This window comes from Drosophila elegans, unplaced genomic scaffold (assembly GCF_018152505.1).
Source record: "Drosophila elegans isolate 14027-0461.03 unplaced genomic scaffold, ASM1815250v1 contig_814, whole genome shotgun sequence".
Classification (NCBI taxonomy): domain Eukaryota; kingdom Metazoa; phylum Arthropoda; class Insecta; order Diptera; family Drosophilidae; genus Drosophila; species Drosophila elegans.
Window position 1 is genome coordinate 2761549 of NW_024546167.1, and position 24794 is coordinate 2786342.

General features: G+C 39.5%; 1 protein-coding gene across 12 annotated transcripts in view; it reads right to left on the reverse strand.

Annotated features, from left to right (window-relative positions):
• Positions 1-24555, reverse strand: part of LOC108141715 (neuronal acetylcholine receptor subunit alpha-7) — an 82683-nt gene extending 58128 nt beyond the window's left edge. For 11 of the 12 annotated variants that reach the window (XM_041710648.1, XM_041710649.1, XM_017265203.1 and 8 more), the window contains exon 1: positions 24292-24453. In XM_041710648.1, the coding sequence (XP_041566582.1) occupies positions 24292-24358 (67 nt within the window). In that variant the 5' untranslated portion in view covers positions 24359-24453. Of the gene's footprint in view, positions 1-24291 lie in introns of all 12 variants that reach the window. The other variant, XM_017265205.2, reaches the window with a different exon arrangement.
• Between the last annotated feature and the right edge of the window lie 239 nt (positions 24556-24794).

Consider the following 24794-nt stretch of genomic DNA (forward strand, 5'->3'; position numbering starts at 1 on the left):
CAGCCGGGCAACAACAAAAGGAGCAGCGAGAGCAACAACAACAGTTGCAACTAAATAGCCCACTGCTGCCGCTCATTGTTGTTTCTGTTTGTCTTTTCGGCCCAAGTTGCCAAAGTTGAGCGTGAACATTTTATTAATATATATATGCAACACATACTATATGTATGTGTACAGAGTAAGAGCGAGCGGTGAGGTGGGGGAGATTTTTTTCATTTTGAAAATGCTTCAAACTAGCGAAATGTTCGCTCTTTGCTCCTTGCTGGGTCCAAGGGCAGCTTTATCATATTTTATGAGATGAAAGCGTGGGCGTGGGAGGGTGGCAGTGGGCGTGGCCTGACCTGAGCCCAGCCAAAAGCTGAAGCACTTTCACTCTTACGCAAAAAGTTCAAGGACTTTTTAGCATTTATAAAGCAATTAAAATTTAAATGAACAATTTTCGGGCGCTTCGGTCCCAAACAAATTGTGACATGAAATGAAAGTCGTAAAATATTTATGAATGATGCAAAGAACACGGTTAAATAATTGTTGGCATTTTGTACAAGACTAGAGTTCTTTCCAGATCCGGAACGCTTTCGAGTCAAGCAATTAATTCAATTTGCCTGAATTCCTATTTGGCCCAGATAAGTAGGCTATATTTTTTTATTGCAACCACCTGTAAGGTTCGCCATTTTCTATTATGCCCCTGGCAGTAGGCCATAATTTTGTGCTTAGTTTTCATTTCCGGTTGCGCGTAACATAAGGCAGCAACAAGTGGAAAGGAACTAGTCGTATTTTTAGACGGTTAAAGGCTTTATAATTTGATTTATAATTTTCTTTGCAACACAAAATAAATAAATTATATTTTTAAAAAATTGTACAATTTTGTTTGATTTTGGAAACATTTTGAGGATAATAAAAACTTATATATTGCAAGAAATCTTGATGTCTATACATCTTGCATGTTTATATTCCATAGTTGATATAAGCTTTATGTTCAAAAATGTTAATTTTAAAAAGCCATTTCCCATAATTAGGACAATTATTTATGACAAAAACAATTTGTATTCTCGCTCCCTTGGAACTCTGCGAGGACTTTTACTAAAAGCCCCTTTCGTGTGGTAATTTATCATGTTCATAATCCTGATGCAACCTAGCCCACAAAATGGATGTTGTGGGACAGCGCTTGTATCGATTCCGGCCATTAGGTATCCGCTTTCAAAATGGCCACCGGACGGTGGATGATTCTGTATATATACACGAATGTCTGTTTTCCATTATAAAGTTTTGGCAGCATTTTGTTTTTAGCGTATTTCAGTTATGATGAGGGTCTGGTTTAGTAAGGCATGTTTTGAACTTTGTTTCGGATCGAGCGCATTAACTTTACTGCCGATTTCCTCGGCTGCTGGGGCCATAAATTACTCGGATCGCTCGGACAAATGCGGACGGGGCATGCAACAAGCATTCGGAGCACTCCGCCCGATCACCCTGTTTATCCCCAACTTGTTTGCTTGCAGCACGAGAACATTAAAGTTAAATTGAAAATAAATATGGCCTCGGCGAGCGTTGGAAATGTCAATATAAACTACCCAGGCAGCGTGTGTTTGGTTGTGGACCGTAAACATTTGCAGTGTACACAATAAATTTTACAAAATTATTTTTTTAATAATTGTTGCAAAGACCTGTTTGATTCATACTTAAAAGGTATTTGTCTGTTTTAAGTATTCAGTAAACTTTTATATTTAAACGCATAGCTCAACTTTAAAATCTAAAAAAAAATTTTTTTAAGTGACTATGGCGCAGCTGCAAAAAGTCAAGCTTTTCGCTTCAAACTTTGCCCAAAACAAAAATCCTCCGAGCCAACTATAAAGTATGCGCTTTATTCACTCGAAACCTGTTGTCTCGTTAACTGTGACAACTTCGGCATTCGGGCGGAACAACAACTGCTACAACAACGGCAACAACAATTATGGCCTCTTGTCGACATTTAGACTTAATTTAAATGCAAGACTAAAAGAAAAGGGAACGCAGACAGAACGAAACGAAACGTAATGAAAAAAGGTAACAAAAGCCGCTCGACGTAACGTAGCGTAACGTAATGGCTGACAACAAAAACAGCGACAGCACGAAATGTATATAATTTATGTGAATTTTATTTGTTGTAGCCGCTGTTTCCCCGCGCATACACACATACACACACAAAAGCTGCTCATTTCAGCGTTTAAGTTTGGGACAAGGGCATGAGCTACATCCAATTGAGTTTCAGTTAGCCCGGGATAAGAACGCACACACAGCTACTCTCCCACACAGACACAACAGCGCACACACACGCACAGATACACACAACAACATGAGCATTGCATGCCGCTTAACCCAATTCGGTTTCGAAAAAAAACTCAAACTGAAAGCTAAAATCACAAGTGTCTTAGGTAGTTGTTGGTCTTGTTTAGCCGGAAGTTGGGTGGTTGGGCCGTCACGGATGTCAAAGGTTAGTCTGCGTTTGGCAGCTAGGCAGCATTTGCCAAGGAATGATTTACGAAAACGCTACGCTCAACGAGAGGGTTGCTCAAGCAAATTAGCTTTCAATTAGAGCCGCTAAAGAAAACATAATTTCACATTGCCAATCAACTTTTAAGCCACCTTCGATCTATGCATACTTTGACTTTCTTAAGCCGAATTTTTTGTAATTTTAACGAAACTAAGTGGCTCTTAAATGGCTCGACTTTTTACAAGTTTATAGCTTATACTTTAACTTTCCAAATTTTTGAACAAGCAATTAAAAGAATTTATACAAAATGTTTATGTTTTATTGGCTAATATAAGTGCTTTCTTATATTTTTATTTTAGTTTTTTTATTATTCTAGCCGAAAAACTTTTAAAATTAAGTTCTACCTATTTTAATCAACCCTCGTTGAAAATGAAATGGGAATCTTTGCTGTTTCAGTAGACGTTTCAGCTTGTTTGCTTGCGATTTCTGGTATGGAGTGGTTTAGAACACTCCCCCTCTATGATTAACTTTCCTCCAGTCTTCAAAAAAATATGTGCCAAGTTTAAAGCTTCAGGAACAAGACGATTACGAAAACGACGCGATAACATTAAAGGGTTGTACAAGACAAGGCTCACTGCCCCATAGTTTCTGATTTGGCAAACAAACCCGTGCGTGCGTTAAATTGATTCTCGGCCATAAGAGGGAAGCCCAAAACAGCTGAGCTCCGTTGTCCAGAGTTCTTCCTTTTTATGACACGAAACGAGACAAACTTAAAGCTCATTTCGACAGTGGAGGACATGGGACGTGGGACTCTGTACTTTGCAACAGATCAACCCCTTTGTCACAGTTCCGTTTGCCGTTTCTCGTGGATAACCCAAGCCTTTTGTCCTGGTCCCGAGTTGGGCAGGATCCATTGTAGTCCTTGGCGCGAGTGTGTCGCCCTCGCTGAATATGAATCTTCCTTTCTGCCCCCATCTCCATCTTTATAATCAACTAAAAGCCAAATAATCAGAAAGTCAGCACAATGCCCAAAAGGAATCCGTTGGCAAAGGGGTTAAACACATTGTTTGCGAGTCGGTGAATGTGGGTGTTTTCTTGAATATGTTCTTATGAATGGTGTTTTCAAAACCTCTCGAGATAATTCCTTAATAAAAAAAATTATTTTTTTTATATGATTACTTGAATTTAAATTAAGCTTACCAATGGTATAAAATGGTTCTGTGGGAAATATTTTTAACGTTCATAATTTGAGTACTGGGGATTCCCCAACATTGGCAGGAACTTAGCCTCCTTAAATTTTCACAAACCTCAGGCCTATTCAGCCATTCATTGTGGCTAATCATTAATAAAATGAATCCTCATAAAAAACTCTATGATTCAGCCTCTTTCGCCCTCAACGAAATGGTACAAGAAACGATTATCTGTGGACTGACAGGTCCATGAAACTTGTCGCTTGTCACTTGGCAGGCGTTGGCCATAAAAATCAATGAACGCTTTTTGCCCCCAAATAGTTGGCAGCTGACAACGGAACACAGCGGAAAAAAAAGATATATATTTATATATGTATAAATAAAACGGTGGCAAGATGTGAAGAATTTTTTAAAGCTTTCTTGCGACCTTAGTGCCCTGCCTTTTTAGGCCATGTGTATATCTCTCACCGACGGTTTGTGTGTCTGTGTTTATGTGTTTTGTAGTAAACTTATAAAAATATCTAAATACAATAAGGCAGCGGGTGGCGTGGGGCGTGGTGGCAGGGCAGGCTTTCCACACAACATGTTGCCTACTTTTTGACATTTTCAACATGTGTCCAACGCCTCTTCGCCAAACTGCCACTGCCTCTCAGTTCTTGTTTGTGTGGGTCGTTTTTGTTTGTTGCTTTTTAGCGTTGACGTTTGCGTTGATTTTTGACAGCTGCCTTCACACACAGACACAGGCAAGAGCACACACACAAACGCACACACTGATGTGTATGAAAACAATAACAAAAACTTGTTACCAAAGTTAAGGCAGATTGCTTCTGCCATATTCTTTCCTGTTCCCGCAACCACCCGCCAATTTCCACTTCCCCTTTCCACTTTCTCTATCCGTCTCCGCTCAGTTATTGTTAGACTCTGTGCGTTAGATGTGCATACTTTTTGCCCATATCTCTAAGGTTTATGTCAAGGTTCCCTTTTTTATTACTTTCACATACGGGCTGGTGCGTGTGGGGATTTTTTAGAGCTCATACTTGCGACATTTTTTCCACGTCCATCTCTCCCCTCACATCTGCCTTGTGCCACAAATTGCAGTTTAAAGTTGACAGCAAAAGGATATGAGCACTTACCTGTAAGTAAAAGAAAGGTAAAACGAAAGCTGATTAAATACAAGGGCAAGTGAACTCTACTCCACTGGAGTATGGGTATGTGTATGTGTATGTGTGTGTGTGCGGCGGTTCGAGGTAATACAGTTAACATTTATAGGGCAATATCGCTGTGTGAATGGGTAAAACGAGTGGAACGGCAGATAAAGAGACAGCAATGCACAGAGACTGCCAGATGGTTCACTTCCCAAATGGTAAATGCTCGATTATCGGCGAGTGCACAGAAATCGGACACGGAGAAAGTGTTCATGAAATTGTGTGGAAAATCGGTGTGCATATGCTCTAGTTGGGTGGTATCTTCTGTGAAATTCCATGTTTTTTAATCAAATGCAATGGAGCAATTATTAAACAAACAATTTGAACACTAAAATAAATGCTGTGAAATTTCTCAAATGAATTGCTGGCATATTTTCTTAGTGAAAATAAATAATTTCATTTGGCATATCAAAGTTTTGGGATATTTGAAAAATGTATTGTTTTAAAATATTACCCCCTTAAATTAATAAATTATTAATTTATGTTCAATGTTAAACCTTTTGTATTGTAATCCTTAAGTTTATTTTGAAAATAATATTGAAGTCCAAAATTTTAATTTCAGCTTAAAGTAAAAATCGTAATTAAATCGATAACAAATTAATATTCTTAAAGAATAAAATATAAAAACATAATATGCTAAAAATCTAGATAACGCACAAAATACAATTTTTATTCGATTAATGGACTACTCTAAAGTCGGAAATAGCATCAATGATTCCATTAGCTAAAAACCCTTTCAAATTATTGCCAATCGAAAGCTTGCCACACTTGGACTATCACATTACTTTGCATACCAAATTCCATTTGTCAACTATTCGACTCTAGGTGGCTGCCCCTTTATCCGCCTCACATTGCATTTGCAATCAATTAAATGGTAGCTATTTTAAGCCTGGTCAACAGAAGAATTGAAATTATATTCGATTTTCGGGGCAATCAAAGCACAATATGCAAATAAACTGAGAATATTTTTGGGGCGTCATTTAAATGCGTTTCACAATTGCTTTCTGTTTGTGCTGGCAAATTGGAAATACAAAAGCCACAAACATAGATTTGGATATGGGTATCTGTGTACGTTTGCCCCTGCACAGATATATAGATAGACCCGTAGAAAATGGAGCATGGAGAAACATTTAACGCTTGACTTAAATGCCGAACTGAGACCAAACGAAATACAATAAAATGTGAAAATTCGACGCTTTCAAACGGCAATACAACAAGTCAAATATTGATACTGGGTACGGGGCTCGATGGGCGGCAAGTAAGGGGGCGTGCCATTGTACACACGCACACCCACACCCACACCCGCACACAAAAAATGCAAAGCGACGAGCAACGGCAAACGAAAAACGACATCTGGAAACCGAAAACTCGGAAAAAAGTGCACGCGCCGAACAAAACAAACAATTTGGCCAAAAACTTGGCAAAAGCAATTGCAATTGCAAGATGGTGGTACCGAGGGGGCGTTGCGGGGTAGGGGATTGACTGGTGCATGGCACCACAACAAAGTTGTTGACAATGGCAAACACGTTAACCAAAAACTTTTGGCACACAGATAAACGCAAATAAATTTGGCAACTTGTTCTCGTCTTTCTCACAGTTTGTCTTGCTGTGGGTGCCGCAAGTTCGGGGAAAATTTGGGATATTTTGGGAAAGTGCATTACAAAGCAAATTGGTTTCTCCCCGCCCGCATGATCGCTGGCTGAGAAAATCCATGCCCGCATTCAAATCACATAAATATTGTAAATTTCTCAGACTTTGATCGCCTCTCGGCCATAAACGATTTTCACGGTTTCACAAGAGGGCCGAAAGGAATGGGTACGAATCCGGATAAAGAAACCACAAATTGACATTCAATGGCCAGGGCTCTTGCCATCCAAAACCCCACCCAATCCTGCCAACCATGGGCTTTATCTGCGCTTGTGTGTCGAGGATAAAATATATCTCTTGTGTATCTTGTATCTTTCAATCCCTGTCGCTGTATCCGTCCTCATCCTGTATCCGTATCTGTGACAGTGTTCGGCAATGTATCTTGCGAGCTGAGCAGAGATTTGCAACGCATGACACTCATAAGTAAAATGCCTTTGGTCCTTTGGCAACGTGAAACGGAGCCAGGACAGGAGTAAGACCAATGAGGAATCAAACAGAAGAAAACAGAATGTATCCCTGAGCTTACAGCCGGACAGTAGCCGTAGGAGGAGCAGTTGTCCGGAAAATGCCACTGAGCGCAAATAGCATTGGAGATATCATTAAAATTCAGACAGAACATTGTTCAGTATAAATAAAAGAAAAAAAAAAATACTCTTTAATTGAAGTAATGGTGCCCAATTAAAATTGGTCCAGCGGTGCGAAATGAATATCTCTTCTTTCAATTCAGGAGTTGTATGCATTTTAAAGGATTTCATTTCGATTAAAGCCTGCATTTCATTACAGCTTTATAACATTTAATAAAATAATACTTTTAATTAGTTTTAAAATGTATTCCGTACTTATTACACAATGGCAGCACGCTGCAATTCAATTTGCTAACTTTGTTGAATTACATTAAGACTATAAAAAAGCAGCAGACACAAAAGAACTTGTGAAAAAAGTTACAGTTTTTTATAAATATTTGGATGACAGCTTTTCGTTTATTTTGAATTAATTTGATCATTTAAGTTGGCAAATCGATGTGTGTGGGTGTGTGGTTTTTGTCAGTGTGCTAGAGCATAAATCGTTTTGCCGCTGTCGTTGACTATGCTCCCATTTCCCTTCCTCTACGTATCCATTTCTGTATCCGTTTTTCGAACATCTAACAAGTTGTCGATCTATTTTTTTGGCTAAGACATGGCTAACAAGCAATAGCAACAAAAACGTCAAATATGATTCCGAGGGTAGTTTGAAAAAAAGCTAGTAATGAATTTTTATGTCAATCAATAAAAACTATACGAATTTTGACTAAAAATATATATTTTTAATTCAATAAATTATCTTTAATTTCACCAAATAAAAAAATCTAAATTAAATTGAAAAAAAAGAAAAACGAAATTCAAATCAAATCCAATTAAACCAAATTTTGAGGTAAATTTGTTTCAAAATGCTTAAAATAGTATGTAGTATACTTATTCTACAAACACTTAAAATAATATTTAAAAAAAAGTAAATCTATTCAGTAACAAACCTATTTTTTGTTGATTTTTCTAAAAATGTTCCAAAATTATTCAGTCTCCCCTCGACTGTTGCCCAATCTAGGCATGCCAATCTAGGCATCTTTAGTAGCTTGCTGGATACACTTGTTATTGACAGCTTTCTTGCTTCGACTTCCATTCCTGCCCAAAACCCCTTGCCTTTTTCCATCTCATCCATGGTCCAAGCTACAAGAAATAGCCAAAAGCTGTCGCAACAGTCCGGTAGTTAGTCACCCATCTTCAAAGGACCACACCGCCAGGATGGAAGTGGAGGGCAGAGAAAACTCAAGAGTGACAGGGCAATCGCTAAATCGTTGCACAGCCAGCAGAAGAGAAATCTCTAAGGGAAACGTTAAAGGATATTACGGCGAGAGTTCAGTTCAGATGCCAATAAGGCTAGTTTTTGGCCATTTTTATTGGCTGTGAATGCTGTCAGAAAATGCTGAAACCCGATCCCCAGCGCCCATTGCCCGCAATATTCAACCCATTCGAACGAGGCACATATGCGTATACGTAATGGGCCGCGGGGAGGAAATGAAAAATGTAATTAAAAAAGTTTTTTCGGCCAAGTCTTTTGTCATGAGTTAAGGGGTTTTTTGCTGCGAGAGGCTTGGTTCGGTGGCAAGTGAGCAAGCCTAAGTTTCCAGCCAGCAATTTGCTGGGGAGCCTTATTTGGAGGCAGAGTGGCGCCCTTTAAATGTGCGATGAGTGTCATTCAGTTGGTTGGCCATGCTGCAAGCTTTTTAGTTTACCAGACACACACACACGCTGAGAGCGATTCATGTGCATGTAAAAAGTGCTCATTAAAACATATCAACAAGCTTTATGGTGCTCCACCTCGTACCCTTTTTTTTAGGTTCCCCCATTTCATCTCATGTCGTCGTCATCGGCACCAGCGACGGCAGTTAAATTCATTCATAAACTACGTGACAAAACGAACGGAAATGTAGGAGCGGAAATTGCCAACAAACACCAACACACACACACACACTAGCTCACAAATAGAGAGGCCTTAGCGCCCACCCACACATAAGCAGACAGACATTGAGAGGGGAATTCCGTGGGCTGCATATCAGTGGGTGACTGTCCCAAGTTGGGCACAAAGTATTATACCATTCGCCACAGCAGCCTTTCCCTGGCATATGCAACTGTTATAAAAGGAATTAGGCAGAAAGTACCCTGTAGTTGGAGGTCCGAAGGGTATAAGAGTTATAGCTATAGTCTTTATAAAAAATTTACTTAAGGGCACAATAACCAATTTTATTATCATTTTTTGTTTATTCAAGGCTTAACAAAAAATTTTTAAAAAAATCGTATATTACTTAAAAATTCAAATTTCCGTGTAAATAATTAATAACATTGTTTTCAAATAACAAAAAATTTGTTACTATTGATAGAAAATCTATAATGGTATTAGTGCAGTAAGGAATAAGTATTAAGCTTTTAGCAATAGAAACAAATAAAAAAAAAAGTTTAAATTACATTCAAAATTTAAAAGGTGAGGTAAAAAGTAAATGGAGGAGATTCCAAAACTTGTATCGTTATAACATTTCGTATAAGATTTAGCCCAGGTCAGGCTTAACGTGCATATTAATTTCTTAGACCAATACTGTTGCATTTATAAGAACAAATTTCGCTTTTTTAGTAGTAGAGCTAAAAACGTAAACATAAAAATTTGATTTATGTAGAGTATTCTTTAATTCGAGCCATGATATGTTAGGCAATTGTACTTTGCTTTTTATTTCTACTTTGTGTACTGCCGAATCCTGTTGAGTGTCTGCTTGAGTGTAGCAAAAACGTTGAATTGCTGAGCCGCATGTCCCCCACCAGCCGCATTGCCACACATACCACCTATAAGACCCCCTTTTCCCCACTCACCCGCCCCACTAGCACCAATCATATTACATTGCAATATTTCCCTTCACTTTCGCTCAGAGTAAGTCATCAACTTGTGTGACGGAAGCGTGGGAGGCGATGAAACTATCTTATAGACAGGCGAAATCTCATAATATTGATGGAATTCCTCTGGTGGGGGGGAGACGGGAGGAACAAGAACGTTAGAGAATAACCAAACCGAGTAGGCGTAATAAAAATCAAGCGTATTTCTTTCTTTTCTGATTGCAATTGGAATTGGATAGAGAGGGCAATAATTTTGTTTGTGCTTCAGCTTTTGATGACAAACATTTGTGAGAGCCTTTGCACGGCAAGTCCGCCAAGAATATCAGCAAATAAAAATGCAATTTTCCAGAGCTCGCTTAAGCCCGGCTAAGCCCTTGAAAGAACTAATTTTCCCAGCTATTAAATTCACTTTCTCTCTATTTAACTATTTTACACTCCCCGGCGCTCTTTTTACACGCCTTTAATGCAGCGCAAAAAGCTTTTAGTTGTAAGCTAACAAACTAACGGTAAACGCAATTGCAACGGCAGCTGTAAACTGTAACTGTAAAAGTGAATGTAACTGTCATTGGCCCAGCCGAAGGACACAAAAAGGATAAGGAGCGAGAGCGAAAGAGTGCAACAGATAGACACACTTAAAATAGCAAACAACAACAATAGTTGACCCAATTCGACCTTGACCCATTTTCCCTTTGCCATTCGGCCACTGCGGCGCCTGAACTACTATAATTAAATGTTAATTAGCAGCATCCCCACCCATCCACATTCTGTTGTTCCGTTCGCTGCCTTTGAAGTCCCTTCCTCCACTTGAACGAATCCCCTCAAGCATTCCGATTCGATTCCGCAGGCCAATTCATCTCGTCGTAGATTACAATCAATTCCAATCTGTCAATATCGCTTCACCTGCCCCACGTTGGTTCCGCCCACAGCCGCCCACTCTGGTCTAAATCCTTGGACATTGGAGGTTTCTACGCGCCGGGACGATAAATGTCAAAGTCAAAGCAGTAAGGGCGCAACATTCTCTCCATTTCCAACCACTTGTCCAGCATTCAGTCAAGGCCTTGTCGCCGTGGCAACGTACAGTATAACTTCTTTACGTTGAACTGGCAACATCATGCCCATTAAAATAATGCTTTTTTTTAAAGATTTATTTTAAACAAATAATGATATGTTCGTGTTACTTAATGTGTTTTATGAAAGTTGAGATATACATATGTACATACATGTGTAGATAGTTTTATTTTGTTAAAATTCGTCAAAATTACATTTGCATAGCTTAAAAAGTTTTATTTAAAGCAGTTGTTAATATTTCCAAGTATTATTTTTTATTTGACTATTTTTTTTACTTTATAAAAATGTTAGCCTTATTTATCATTTAACAATATATCAAATGTTGTTTCGAGTTACCGACGGTTAAAGCTGTATGTATGCAAAATGTTTTAAATGGGCCATCTCTGTCTGTTTCCCTATTCCTGCACCTGTCGCCATTATTGAAAGAGAATAATTGACTTTGGCTTTTTGCGTTTAATAATTGAAACGATAAATTTTAAACACAATAAAATGCTAGAAATTCAATAAAGTTCACCAAATTTACAGGACGCCGCACATTCGGGGCGTGGCATTGACATAGCATTTGAGGCATGTAGCATGTAGCAAACAGCATATAGCTTGTAACTGTAACTTGTTGCTATTCCCCGCCAGAGCGGGACAGAACACGAGTGGGACATGCATAAACATGATTTTATGTGCACACAACACGACAATAAAAATCACGCATGAATTTCATGGATCCCCAAACTCGCAACCGCCTCCCGTCTCCTCTTTTCCCTTGCCCACGTGCCACTTGCATAAACAACTACGAGAAATAGAGAAAGTGGAGAGAGAACGAGAGAGAGTGAGAGCGGGGTGGAATAAAAAGGTCGTCGTGAGAGTACAAAAAACCTCAACACGAGTAAAACAAAATGTAATTACAACAAGGACTTTTCAACAGCAGCATTTTGCACATTGCAACAGCTTTGTTTAGTGAAAGAGAGAGAGAGAGAGAGAGAGAGAGCAGAAAAGGTGAACACAACAATGCCACGTACGTGAAATGCAACAATGTGCCACGCACGTTCGTGTGCGTTTGTGTGAGAGTGAAAGTGAAGGTTAGCGCCACTGGGAGAAATATACATATGTATGCTAAGTCTAACATTGTGAGATTCAATTGAAATTGAATTTAATTATGATTAACTAAGTAAAACCGTGTCTTTTATAAGTACAAAAAAACAAACAAATTAATATACAAAACAATTTATGGGTTCAACAATAATAAATTGGCATAATTTCAACAATCTTGATCTATCTGGACTTAAAAACCATTTTTGCTAAAATTAACTAAGAAAATTATGTTTTGTATACTTAAAATTGTGTTAATTTTTTAATTCCTAAACATGACTTGGCTGTAGATTAATAATATATTTTCTAGGGACGGTCCTTCTCGTTAGTTAATAATTTGTACATACCGACTCAGGTAAAAAATATTCGAATATCAGGTAAAATGATCAAATATTTTCGTTCAGTGCTGCGAAAAACTTGAGCTTAGCTGGGCCAAAGCCGAAACCAGAAGAGCAGCCCATGGGCCAGGGAATAGTGGAAAGTGGGCGGGGGGCGTTGGACTTGAGCACGGTCTACACTTGAGCTTTATTGCATACATTAAGGGGCCAAGGTGCGCCGCAAAGCAACACATGCATGCATCGCGTGTTGCATTGGTGTGCGTGAGGGCGTATGGGCGCACTGTTTCTACATCTATTTTCCTAATGGACAATGTCGCTATCTATTGCCACGAGTAAGTACACAGAAGAAGAAACAGCAGAGACCCACATATCTCGGTGAAAGAACTATAAATCAAGCCACAAATCCAGGCAACGGGCGCAGAATAATACAAAATATATATGTATAAAGTATACGGCTGGATGTGGCTGGAAGACTGATGGCCAAAGTCGAGGGCACCTCGTTTGTTTAGATATGAGACAGTTTGGATAGAAATGGGATAACATGAACACAAGGATAAATGATGACTTTAAATACAAACTACCCAAAATAAAATAGTTTCGAAAAGTTGCAATAACAAAAAAGAAGATAAACTATACAATTTAAACTTATTCGTCCTTTAAATCTAAAGAAGATTGTTTTTATTATTTTATTAAACTTAATTTAATGGGTTTTTATGGGTTTTTCCATATATTAGTACCTAATTTAAACAGTAAATAAAAAATCTGAAAAAATTGCTCGAAAAAATTGGTTTGCGATTTCACTTAGTAGCTTTAGCGATCATTATTTTCGGAGACTGAGGGGTTATCTAACCCTGGCTGCATCCCACATGAATGCCAAGTAGGCGGCAAGGTGGGGGAACAAAGCAGGCAATGGGGTACCACATTCTGGGAGGCTCATTGTTCACCACTTAGTCAGGACGATGTCGGCAGCAGAGGCTCCTGCGTCGCTGCCACGTCAATGTCGATTAGACGATGCTCCTCTAAGCTGCCGGCAAACCCCGCCTGACTAACGAGCGACTGATGCGACAAGCGCCATTTGGCTTTCAGTTCGTTTGGAAGGGTGATGTGCGGTGGGGCTGGTGCTTGGCGGCGATGCACCTGCAATAACAACCTGAGGACACGGGCAACGATGAGATGGCGTCGACATCCTTGACATGCTTGCGGGATGCCATGACAATTGTGCCACGAATCTCGACCTTTAACACTGTCTGCTAAATGCTCTCTTCACTGTTGTTTTCTTTTTTTTTTTATCGTAAGTTAAGGAACGGAAAATACTCGATACGGTTTAAAATATTTTGATAAAACTAAAAACTGTTTTATTTATTATTTCTTTTTGCAGCGAACGCTTCCAAGTAAAGGTAAACATTAACATAGATATAAATATTTATTAAAAATTCAAACTTTGTATTATATTTGTAATAACTAGAAAGTGAAAGAAATAATTATGTTCAATACTAGAACAAAGAATAGTTTTAATTTATTTAGACTTGAATTCATTGGTTCATTGAGCTTTTTGAACAAATTGACTAGTATTGATAAAAGTCGCTAGATTTATTCAACTACCGATGAACATTTAGAGGAATAACCATTTCAAGTCAAACATTAAATATTATTTCATGGAGGGTTGGGTAACAACTATAATGAAATTTGAGCTGATAGGGCGTCGCATAAGTGTAATCTACAAATAAATGAATTAATAGATTGTGAACACATTCCAAAGACATTTAAACGTCTGTGAAAAACAGAAACAGTTTTTGTTTGCTGATAGCTGGATGCAAAAGAAACAGTTTTTTATTTATTTAAAATTGTTTTTTAATATTTAAAAAGTGCTGTGACCCATGTTTTTGTTACCAGACCTGGCACTTTTCTTTCGGATTCATTTTATCGGACGTCGAGCAGCTGAAGATCTCAGCAAAAGCCGGAAGATTCATCACCGCTTGTTCTAGACGCACCTTGTCCGAGTCAACTGTATAGAAAATCATATTCTCCTCATTGCCCACCAGTTTCTGGGCGAAGCTGAGCAGGAACACCTTCTTAAGCGCCACTCCTGTAAATCTGGGCTTTATTAGGTTGAACTCGGATTGGGCTCCGAAATAGGCGTCGTAGGTTAGTCTCAGGCTCTCCACATCAATCAACCGATCGTTTAATTTTTTCGATTGAGTCCGATTTAAACAGGTAATTGCGTCGATATATTCCTGGTGATCTTCGTACGTGCTTTGACTGTCAACAAAGTCGCCGAGGCTGTTAAATCGCAAGTTATAGGGCTCAAAGGCTTTCAAAATCTGGCGAGTCAGGGAGAATCCCAACTGGCTCATCTTGAAGACGTCATGACTTTCAGGTACAAAGAACGGCTCCTGCAGCATATCATACGGCAAGACGATGGTGTTCCTACTAGCATGAAATGTTGGACCAGAATCACTTTTAAGTTTATCTGTGATCATAAAGAAACCACTGCCCTTGGGAACAGGTTTATTCAATTGCTCTAGAACTCGGCGCGATCGGTGCTCCAAAACTTTGAGTTGAGCTCTAGCAAAATCCGGATCTGTGTCCAGTTCCAAATTGTCGTAGAAATTATTAACGAAGCGACGACGGTTGACATTGTCTGGCAGTAATCCCACTTTTAGCGTCATGGCGAGAAGTTTCTGCTGCAGAAAAGAGACTTGGCTATCGCTCAAAACTAAGCGGTTCTCCTCCAATCTGGCCATAAAAGTTCCGGTTACGGCTTTAAAGATCCGTTGAACTTCCTTGGTGTACTGCTCTCGCTTTCCCTGTCCCAGGTAATAGTTTTCGTACAGCAGATCGCTGGCCAGTTCCATTTGAGCTGAGACTGCAGCGGCACATTGGGCGAGTTGGTTATCAGAACCATTGTCGCCCTGGTATTGTATAAAGTGAACAAATTGAATCATTAAGTAACTGGCCACCACTTCGTTGTCATACTTCCCAATGACTCCGTTTAAAGCTTCGACGCACGCTATCGTATTTACGTATACCTCCAAACTGGGCTCGAAGGGACGCCCAAAAACAATCTCGAGGTACTTGCTCAACTGTAAATTGGTTCGAACTTGAATGTCTTCGAGGGTGTATTTGCTAAAGCCATCATCTGGTTCGCTCAATTCGTGGAGATCAGAGTCCAGTTTGATTATGCTCCTTGCCAGAGGAGCAGCCCTGGTTGAGCTCACTCCGATGCTGGTCAACAGATCATTTATTTCGGACTCATCCTTTAACTCGCCGGGTAATGTAATGTCAAAACTTAAGGCAAACTTGTCACTGTCATAAAAGTCCGGGTCTACGTTAAGTCTGATCACAAAGTTATTCACTCCGTAGCGTCGCAAAATTGCCAGGGTCTCCAGCCACTGGAACTGTTGCTTGGGCCAGTGACTTCCTTGGGGAACGAATTGCGGCCAGGTTAGATTCTCACCCGGCGGAACCAACTCCAAATAGTGCCGTGCCGAGCGAGTGGTGTTGGGGGCCGTGAGACAGGCGTTGTAGAAGCGAAACACTTTTTCCTCCACAGAAAGTTCATCGATGAACACTCGATCCTTTAGCTGATCGAACAGCGATTTCAATTTACCCTGGTATTTGTACTCGATAACGCACTCTTCGTCGTAGCAATCATCCTTATCCTTGTGCCTCCCTGCGAACAGGCCACTGGCATAGTTCTGGAAATCGTCGCAAGGATCGGCATTAAGATTCATGTGCTCTCGTATGTATTCCCAAATCCGGTCAGTTGGGGTTAAATCGACGGACTTAGCTATTCTTGATCCAACCGCAAGGCTGAGCAAAAGCAGCAGGCAGCAAGTCCAAACTATTCTCTTCATTGTAGTCGAAAAACTGATGCTTCCGCACAAGCAACACCCAATTATATAGGAGACTGATAACGTAGAGGTCGCACGGCCTAGTTTTTAGCTGATAACTACTTGGACAGACAGCACACGACTCGTTCTTAATTTTTGGATGTATATAAAAATAGAAGAATATTATAAAAGTCAAGCGTAGACAAAAAATCACGAAAAAAAGATTAGTTACAAAAAAAAATAATAAGATTAAGCAAAGCAAAAATATTAAAATCAATTGCACGTGCCGCTCTTATCCGCTCCAAAAATCCCAAAGCTTAATTTTTTGATAAGCATGACTCACAAATTGTGAAAATTTTATAAACAACAATTTAAATTTGTGACGTATAAAAATACAAAGGAAGAAACCAAAAGAATAAAAATCATGCGTAAATAGAATGAACCACGCTTACCGATAATGGAACTGATGAATCAACAATTCCTAATTATATGGCCAATAAAAAAAATGTCTACAAACAAATTATATTAAAGCTCTATCAATTAATATTATTTTAAATATTATGATGCCCCAGAGTCTTTTATATTAAGGAATTAGTGGACCAAATTGTTTTTTAAATGTCACTCGGACTATATTGTTTTTTAATACTAATTGACTCAAAACATAGTTCTAAACGACTTGAACTGAACACTGATAAAAAAAGTGGAATAGTTAAAATAAATAACTGACTATTGAATTTAAAATTTTTAACTTAATGTTTATTTTAAATCTTAAATCATTTCATATTAAATAAATAAATAATGTTGAAAATATTAGGTTTACAAAATTTTTAATATTTTCATGTTTAAAATAACTAAAAACCGAAAAGGATGAAAACCAAATGGAAAATATTTAAATTGATTACAAAGTATTTGGATTTACTATTTTTTTTGTTTGTTTACCAGTGTACAGTTTTTTTATGTCAATTTAGCTTAGATTTACTACACAAAAAAACCGAACATAAAATATTACCGAAAATCGGACCCTAAATTTTGCTATGCCTTATTTGGTAAATAGACTCAAATCTCGTTCTTGCATTTAAAATGAAATGTAAAATATATGCTAACTTTTCGATTCTAATATTTTGTTTTATTGGCATCTGTAGACCTCCCCATTACCCTTATTTTACTGCAGCCAAAAGTCGCATCCAAAATGCAACTGTCTGTCAATTATGGGTTGAAAAAGAAAATACACACTTGATGCTGTCTGCCAGCCAAGACACAGATACATATGAATATTTATATATGTACAGGCTGATTGCCATATACATATACCGATAAATCTATTGAATGAAACTGGCTGCGATATGGACTTTGAGTGAAAGAGCCGGGCACCCACGCAATCGCTCTCTTTCTCATTCTCGCTCGCTTTCCCTCTCAGTCAGCGAGGAGTTTTCCGCTCTCGCATTTTCCAGGAATTGAGCGCATAAAAGTAACGGGAACAAACATGCGCATCCCCGAATATCCTTGAAAAGGCGAATCTCGATTCCAGATTTTAATTCATTATGCGCCAGAATAACTCAACTCAATGCGAGCTCAGGACAAACGGAGGGGGGTCCATCCAGCAAAAAAAGGGACCCGCACTGGGTCTGTGGACCATGAATTCGGACCAGAGGCGGGACTCACCTGACTACCAGCACACCACCCATGCCCATGCCCATGCCCATGCCATGAAAACCTCGCAGCTCGCTCACGTTGCTAATGTCACCATGGAGACAGCAGCCGAAAACTGGGGATTTTGGGCGCCCTAGCGTAGGCTATGCAAATATCTCGACGCACAACAAAGTAAATTTCGCTCTGGGCCAGCCAACTCCATCCACATTGGCCCCTTCGCACACAAGCCAGCGAAATTTGCATGTTTTTCTTTCTGTTCTGTCTGTTTTCCCGACAGGCTGCTGCCGCTCTCCTGCCGCCGGGTTGGCAACTAGAGAAGCCCACCCGACCAAGTCAGTCAATTGGGCCCCACGTTGCCACGTTGCCACGTCTCCACGTCCCCTGACTCCTGACTCCGATATATATTCGCATTCACTTTCACTTTGGCTGTCGTTTCGCTCCTGCGGCCCCAGTGGCGTACGCAGGGGGACAATTTGGGGCTAAAACTTCCGCTTAAGGCTCTATGTTTGGCTTACTTCATTTGGCTGAGTCCAGAAATATCAAAAGACTTGACATCATTTAGTTTGCTCTCGTTTGGCTTACAAAATCTCTGTAGGCTTAGGTTTTGAATCACTCTCTTAAATATTGTTGGCACTTTTATTTGAATCGATTGTGGGAGCTTTTCATGTTAACAACTAATATGTAACCACAGAACAACTCTTCTTTGAATCCAAGAAGTTCAAGAAAATGAAATATATAAGAGCGTCTAATTTAAACTTAACTATGAATATTTATTGAGCTATTTATTTATTTTTATTTTATTATCCTGACACTAAAAGTATAATACTTTTACATTAAGGCAATATTCACATGAAAGTTTACTTAATATTGACACGATTTAAATAACTAACTGTTCTAAACGGGATTTTAAAGTTTTTATACTAAAAAATGATTTAGATTTACAAACAAAAATTCTAGTTAAACACTTAACTTATCAAATAAAATGTATTTACATTTTTCTAAATCCCCTTGAGGCACTTTTGCGTACGGCTCTGGGCTGCATACATTACGCCGTTCAAAGGGGGCGTGAAAAAGTAGGCAGAAGAGGGGTTCGAACGTTGAGCCTTTGGGTGGCCTGTTTGTAATTCGCTTTGCAGTCGCCATGGGCACAATTATTTTTTACCTTTTATGGGGCATCGGTTGAATGCCGGCGCCCCGTCAAAACTCCCCGACTTTCTCTTTTTTTTAAACGCTTTTAGTGCATGAGAGTATCGGAGCGGCGAGGCATTCAAGTGCCAGGCAAACAGCCGCGAAAACTCTCGCCAGCGATTTTAATTTCTCCACTGCTCCTCCGCGGCGAGAAGATACACCAAAAGATACTTTAGTTGGCCCTTGGCGGTTGGAGAACTATTTCAGGAAACATTCTCATCATCATTACAGCAGGCATTTTAGCTCATCCCAACTAGTGAAGCAGTTGTTTGTGAGTTGCATGCTAGTTTATTATTTTTAATGTTAATTAATAATTTTTGTGATGAATTAAATATAACAAACTATACTCTGTTAAAAGACTACTTACTTAAATAAAATGAACACATTAACTGAAAGGCAATAATAAAAACCTGCCTAATTTCAATAAAACCTTTATCGATTTAGTTTATGTTCATTGTTTTCATTGGGTCTTAAATACGACTGTAAAAATGTTCTCAAAATAATTGCTATGATCGTAAACCTAAAGTTTGGAAATAAAAACTTAAAATTTAGCTGGGATGAAAACCTATAAGTTAGACATTCAAGTGCTTACATCTTTTAATTGTGTCATTATTTTCAGTGTAGGTTTGTAGGCTTGTATAAGGCACAGCTGATTGAAAATAAGTAAGGAATTTGACCGTAATCACAATGTCGTTGGAATCCAATACAAGGTCGTAAAGAGAATGGAAATTCCCGAGTGGAAATGGAATGAGAGGTATGCTGAGGTGTGTCCTCATCATCCTGACTTCCGTTTCCTGTTTAGTCCTCTCCTGTTACTTGTTTCGTTTTTATGGCATTTTTAAGTAAGTCGTCGCGCGCAGCTTGCAAGTCTCAAGTCTCGGGACTCGAATGCCTCTCTCCGTCATTTTGTCTTCCTGTTTTCTCTACATTATTCCTCCGGCCTTTTTACATTCGCCATTTTCTTTTTTGTTTTTTGTAATTGAATGCGTTAAATTACAGCAAATTTATGCTTATCAAGTTTTGTTTTTTACTCTGCTCGGGTGCCCCATGCCGCCCACGAGTGCTGTTTACGGTTATTTAGGCGCAGGCACTAAGTTCCCTCCTTGCTCTCGTATTTTTTTACGATTCTAGAGGGCTACCCCGGGATGCCGGGATTGGCAGTATAAAAATACTTATTTGCAAACTTTTGTGGCGGCATCGCTGACTCATTCAAGGATGACAATGAGGAGGAACCGGATCTGTAGATGGACGGAGCTGGTGCCTACAGGTGCCCCCAAGGACGGGCGCGGATTTGCGGCACTGCCTCGCCCATCAAAGCGATGGGATCGTGAGTCACGAGATTATTTCGATGAAAATTGAAACTCAAAAAGCATATAAACACTGGAAACTATGTTTTGCAGATTATTTTTTAGTCGATAGCAACAAAAAACGTAAATTAAAAGTCATAAAGATTAACAACAAATTACAAACACAAAAACAACAAAAATTTGAATAAATTCTAAATACAACACAATATTATAGAAAACGAACATTTTTTAACAAAGCGAAAAAGGCTAAATGGCTCTTTATATTTATATAGTCCTTTTTTAATTCCAAAAATGTAAAAAAAAAAGATTTCAACTAAATTATAGCATTAAATATATTTTAGAGACCAGCTTGTTTTTGCGAACTTTCTATATTGTTGAAATGTTGGTCTAAGAAACATGCATATTGGCACATAGTCGCGTCTTAGATTTGTTTTAGGTCTTAACTTCTCACTAAATATATATATACATATACACATAAACTGTACAAATTTTTTAAGATATCGTAAGGATAACTTTAGAATAATGTTAAGCTAGCCAATATATAAACCGATTTCACCTCTAACTCAAAAGCAGGAAACCACAAGGGGAGCAAGGTTAGTCTATCGATGGCGCCACGGAAGTGCAGAGCGTGTAACTGAAACTTGTTTTCCTTGCACTGCAACTTGCTTCGCCTTTGTCCTGGTCCACAGTTACAGATACATATACAGTTGCAGATACAGATATAGTTACATATACAGTTGCAGACACAGACACAAAAGCAACCTTGAAAGTTGCTACTGGGTGTGGTGAGCGGGGAAAAACTGAAGCCGGAAGCCCTAACCAAAACCTAAGTCACAGTCAGTTTCGTATTCAGATTTAGATACAGATTCGGATTCAGAGTCACAGTCGGAGTCTTGGTCCGAGTCTAAGTTATCCGCTTTACCTGCCAGAGCAGAACAGATGGTGGCAAGTTTGAAAGTTGGCTTAGAGGACAGGGCCAGAAACATGCCAATGGAAGATGGAATAAGTTTGCTCATTGCCAGAAGTTCTACGCCAGTTCTCAGGATATTAACAAGGATATTAACGAATACATTGTGGCCGAGTAATCCCAAGACTTGATCCCCACCGGAGCATCAGGAACTCGGAGGTGGAAATGGGACTGAGCAAATTAAAGCCGAAAATGTACGGCCAAGCTTTTGCCCCGTAAATCCAATAGAAATTTATGTCGTTTAAATCTACGCAAATGCGTAAAATGTCTTAAAAAGGAAATATATGGCCGGCCATATATACCCGGGAATGGCTGACAGTGTCAAGGTGCTGCAGCTCAGACCCGAATTTCCGCACAATTTATGCGTTTGCCAACTGGCGAGCAGCACAAGCAATATGGCCGAATGCTGAACAATCTGCGTATTGCTGTCCCGTTCGTCGCTCCGCTGCTCTCCAACTGCTGGTTTTCCAATCAGTGCACACTCCGATATCAGCTTATTGAAAATATTTGTCTTTGGCCAAACAATCTCAAGTCCCAATCCCCGAACTGCGAACTGCGAGCTGCCGTCTTCATTAGTCTCTGTCGGGGCAACTCAAAGGAAATGGGAAATGTGCGCTGGGTGGGTGGCCAAATAAAGAGCACAAATCGCAGAGCAAGTCGGGACAAAGTCAAAGATTTTTCCGCCCGCCAACTCCCCCAGCGATGTTTTCGTAATAACTTTTCAGCGAAAAAGGGACCTCAGCACTCCAGCGAGGAAAATTGGATATTGCAGTTTCCCAATGTCCTGCATCAGGAAGCAATCAGGCTCAAATTGATTGTTAAATTCTCAACAAAATGCCTTCAATGGGGTTGTCCTTACATTAACATATTAATTGTAATTATATCATGCCTTCTTCATGAGCGTAATTTGAGCCCATAAAACCGGAAAATTATTGTTATCGACACAATACCAAAAGCTACTCAAGTGTTAAGTCTCTGTAATTAAAATTGTGAAACTTCGTGTTAAGTATCATAATGATAATGTGACGACTATTATTTCAATAAGTGATTGACTATTAAACAATTGAATAAAACTCAAAAAGGTGTTTTAAAAAGTATGTGTGGTAGATAATAAGAACAAATTGACATTAAGAGATTTGAGAACACCTTGAAATGTTTGAAAACTCTACCCCAAAAAGATATTTTTTGTTTCGGTGTATGGAAATTCCTCACTCTGCTTCGTGCTGGATGTGAACTTAATTTTGTGCATCCAGAATGCCGAGCAGTGGAAACACTTGAAGCAAACAACGAGAATTGAGTTGAATCGCGACGACCCGAGTCGCAAGTTGTTATTTTTGTCAAAAGCGGGGCACATGAGACCTCAACGGTGCGGAGCGTTGTAAAAAAAAAACAGAACTTCTCAACTCTCGATGCAACTTAAAAAAGACAGATATTGTATATAGCATTTGGGTTGGGGGCTTTGTTTTCCCTGTCCTCCACTCTTTTGGTGTGTATTTTGCAGCGAGTGCTCGAGTGACTCCGGGGAAAAGAATGTGGATTTGAAGTGCGGCCACCTGGGGGGCTTCTCCTCCGCATGACAATTCTATTTTTTCTACTTGAATATTTTTCTCCTTGCAGCAGCCCCCCCCCACCGTCTGTGTCTTTGTTTTTTTCAACTTTTTCCCGCTTTTCTGGCAATTGCGGAGCTCAGCGAGCAGTGGAAACTAAAAATATGGCCAAGTTTGGCTCAGGGCGATCTCCATGTGAATTTATGGCCCGCTGCCTGGGAATTTGCCGCATGTACACACGCCACGCCATCCTATATAATAGATATAGCCATGGCTGGAGCTGAGTGTTTTTTTTTTTTTTTGCTTTCTGAGTGGGAGGTTGGCTTTTACTTTTACATTCCGCTGGCATTTCTTGGCTTGCTTAAAGCGCCGTGAAAACGCTCGCAAGGAAATTGAAAAATCGAATAATGTGTCGGTTGGGTGTGGATGTGGATGTGGGTAGGGTTGGGTGTGAGTTCAATGTTCGGTTCTATTCAGCCTGCAAGGCCACACAGTGTCACCTTGCCCCAAGATTTATGCGCGGCGAAGGAGGTGGAGCGATTGGAGGAGATTTCGCATTTGAAATTGATAGTGCGACATGAGTGGGATTTGTTCGAGTTTCGCTGCTCTCAGCGAAAAGCGGAAAAATCTCGAGCACTTGTTAACGCAAATGTTAGTCTGTGGTAAGGCGAGACGTTCAACAACTGCCAGAGTCAACAGTATAAGTGGAGTAATAATTTTGTGGGTTCATAGATAATTGTTGACCTTTGAAATTGTAAACGAAATTGTACAACAGCTGTCAGAGTCAACAGTATAAGTGTACTAATTGTTGAAAACTTAAACGTGTTGTACCCTGTAGTTTATTACAAAGAGAGAAGATAGATTTCTTGGCTCAAAATTGTTTATACCGTTCTCGTTATTTTTTATTCATTACTAAAAATGTTTGTTTACTTTATTTAATTTTCGAAAGCTTAAAAGAATTTTTTTGGAAAATATAAAAGGTGTTTCATGAAATGTGTATGCATTTTATAAATCGTAATATTGTATATTATTTTTAATTATAAAGTGTACAGCAAATGTCTTAATTTATAGCGCGATTGTCCCTTATATTCCAAATTAGTTAGGGTAATGGGCTTGAAAATATGCTCTTCAACCCTTATAAAGCTTAAGAAATCTAAAGAAGTTTTGTACCTTTGCAAACTCGAACCAAGTTTTACTTGTTCACGCGTCCTTAAATATTTACAATAATTTCATTAGCGACCACCTAAGCAAACTCGGGGCAAAAAGGGAAAGTTGTTGGCCAAGATAAACGGTACTGGAAGGCAAACAAAAGCGAAGGGGGGTCAGGATTCAAATGGAATGGCACTTGGGTTGGCGTGAGTTCTGAATAGTTATCGTAGAGCACTCACCTTTAATTATCGCCAGAAAGATCAACAGGACAAACAGCGACAGCGACGCTGGCAGCGGGGAGTCCATGTCCTTGGCTTGTTTGTACCGCGTGGCTCGTGGATTGAATGGTTGCCCCGCCCCTCCTCCTGCTCCACCGCCTCCTTTCAGTGGGGGTGTTGGTGTGGCTGGCTGGTGTGCTTGGTGCGCTGCAAAGTGCCTGGCCTCGTCACCTTGGCTAAATAGTTGGCCAGGGCTCCTGCTCCCGGGGCTCCCAACTAGCGATGATTAGCACAAAAGACCGAGACAATGCGCCGTGTGGGTCGGAGTCCAACAAAGGAAAGGTCCCTGAAGTCCAGCACCCAATTTCTCAGGGCGACGCCGCTTTCATGGAACGCTTTAACTATCTCGCCAATAACTGGAATCTCTCGATTCCTCGCTTTCCTTGCTCAGGGAAAGCGCCTTTAAATATTATTTTATTCGGGTATTTTTGAGCAAATATTTGGCACGCGCTTTCGGTCTACTC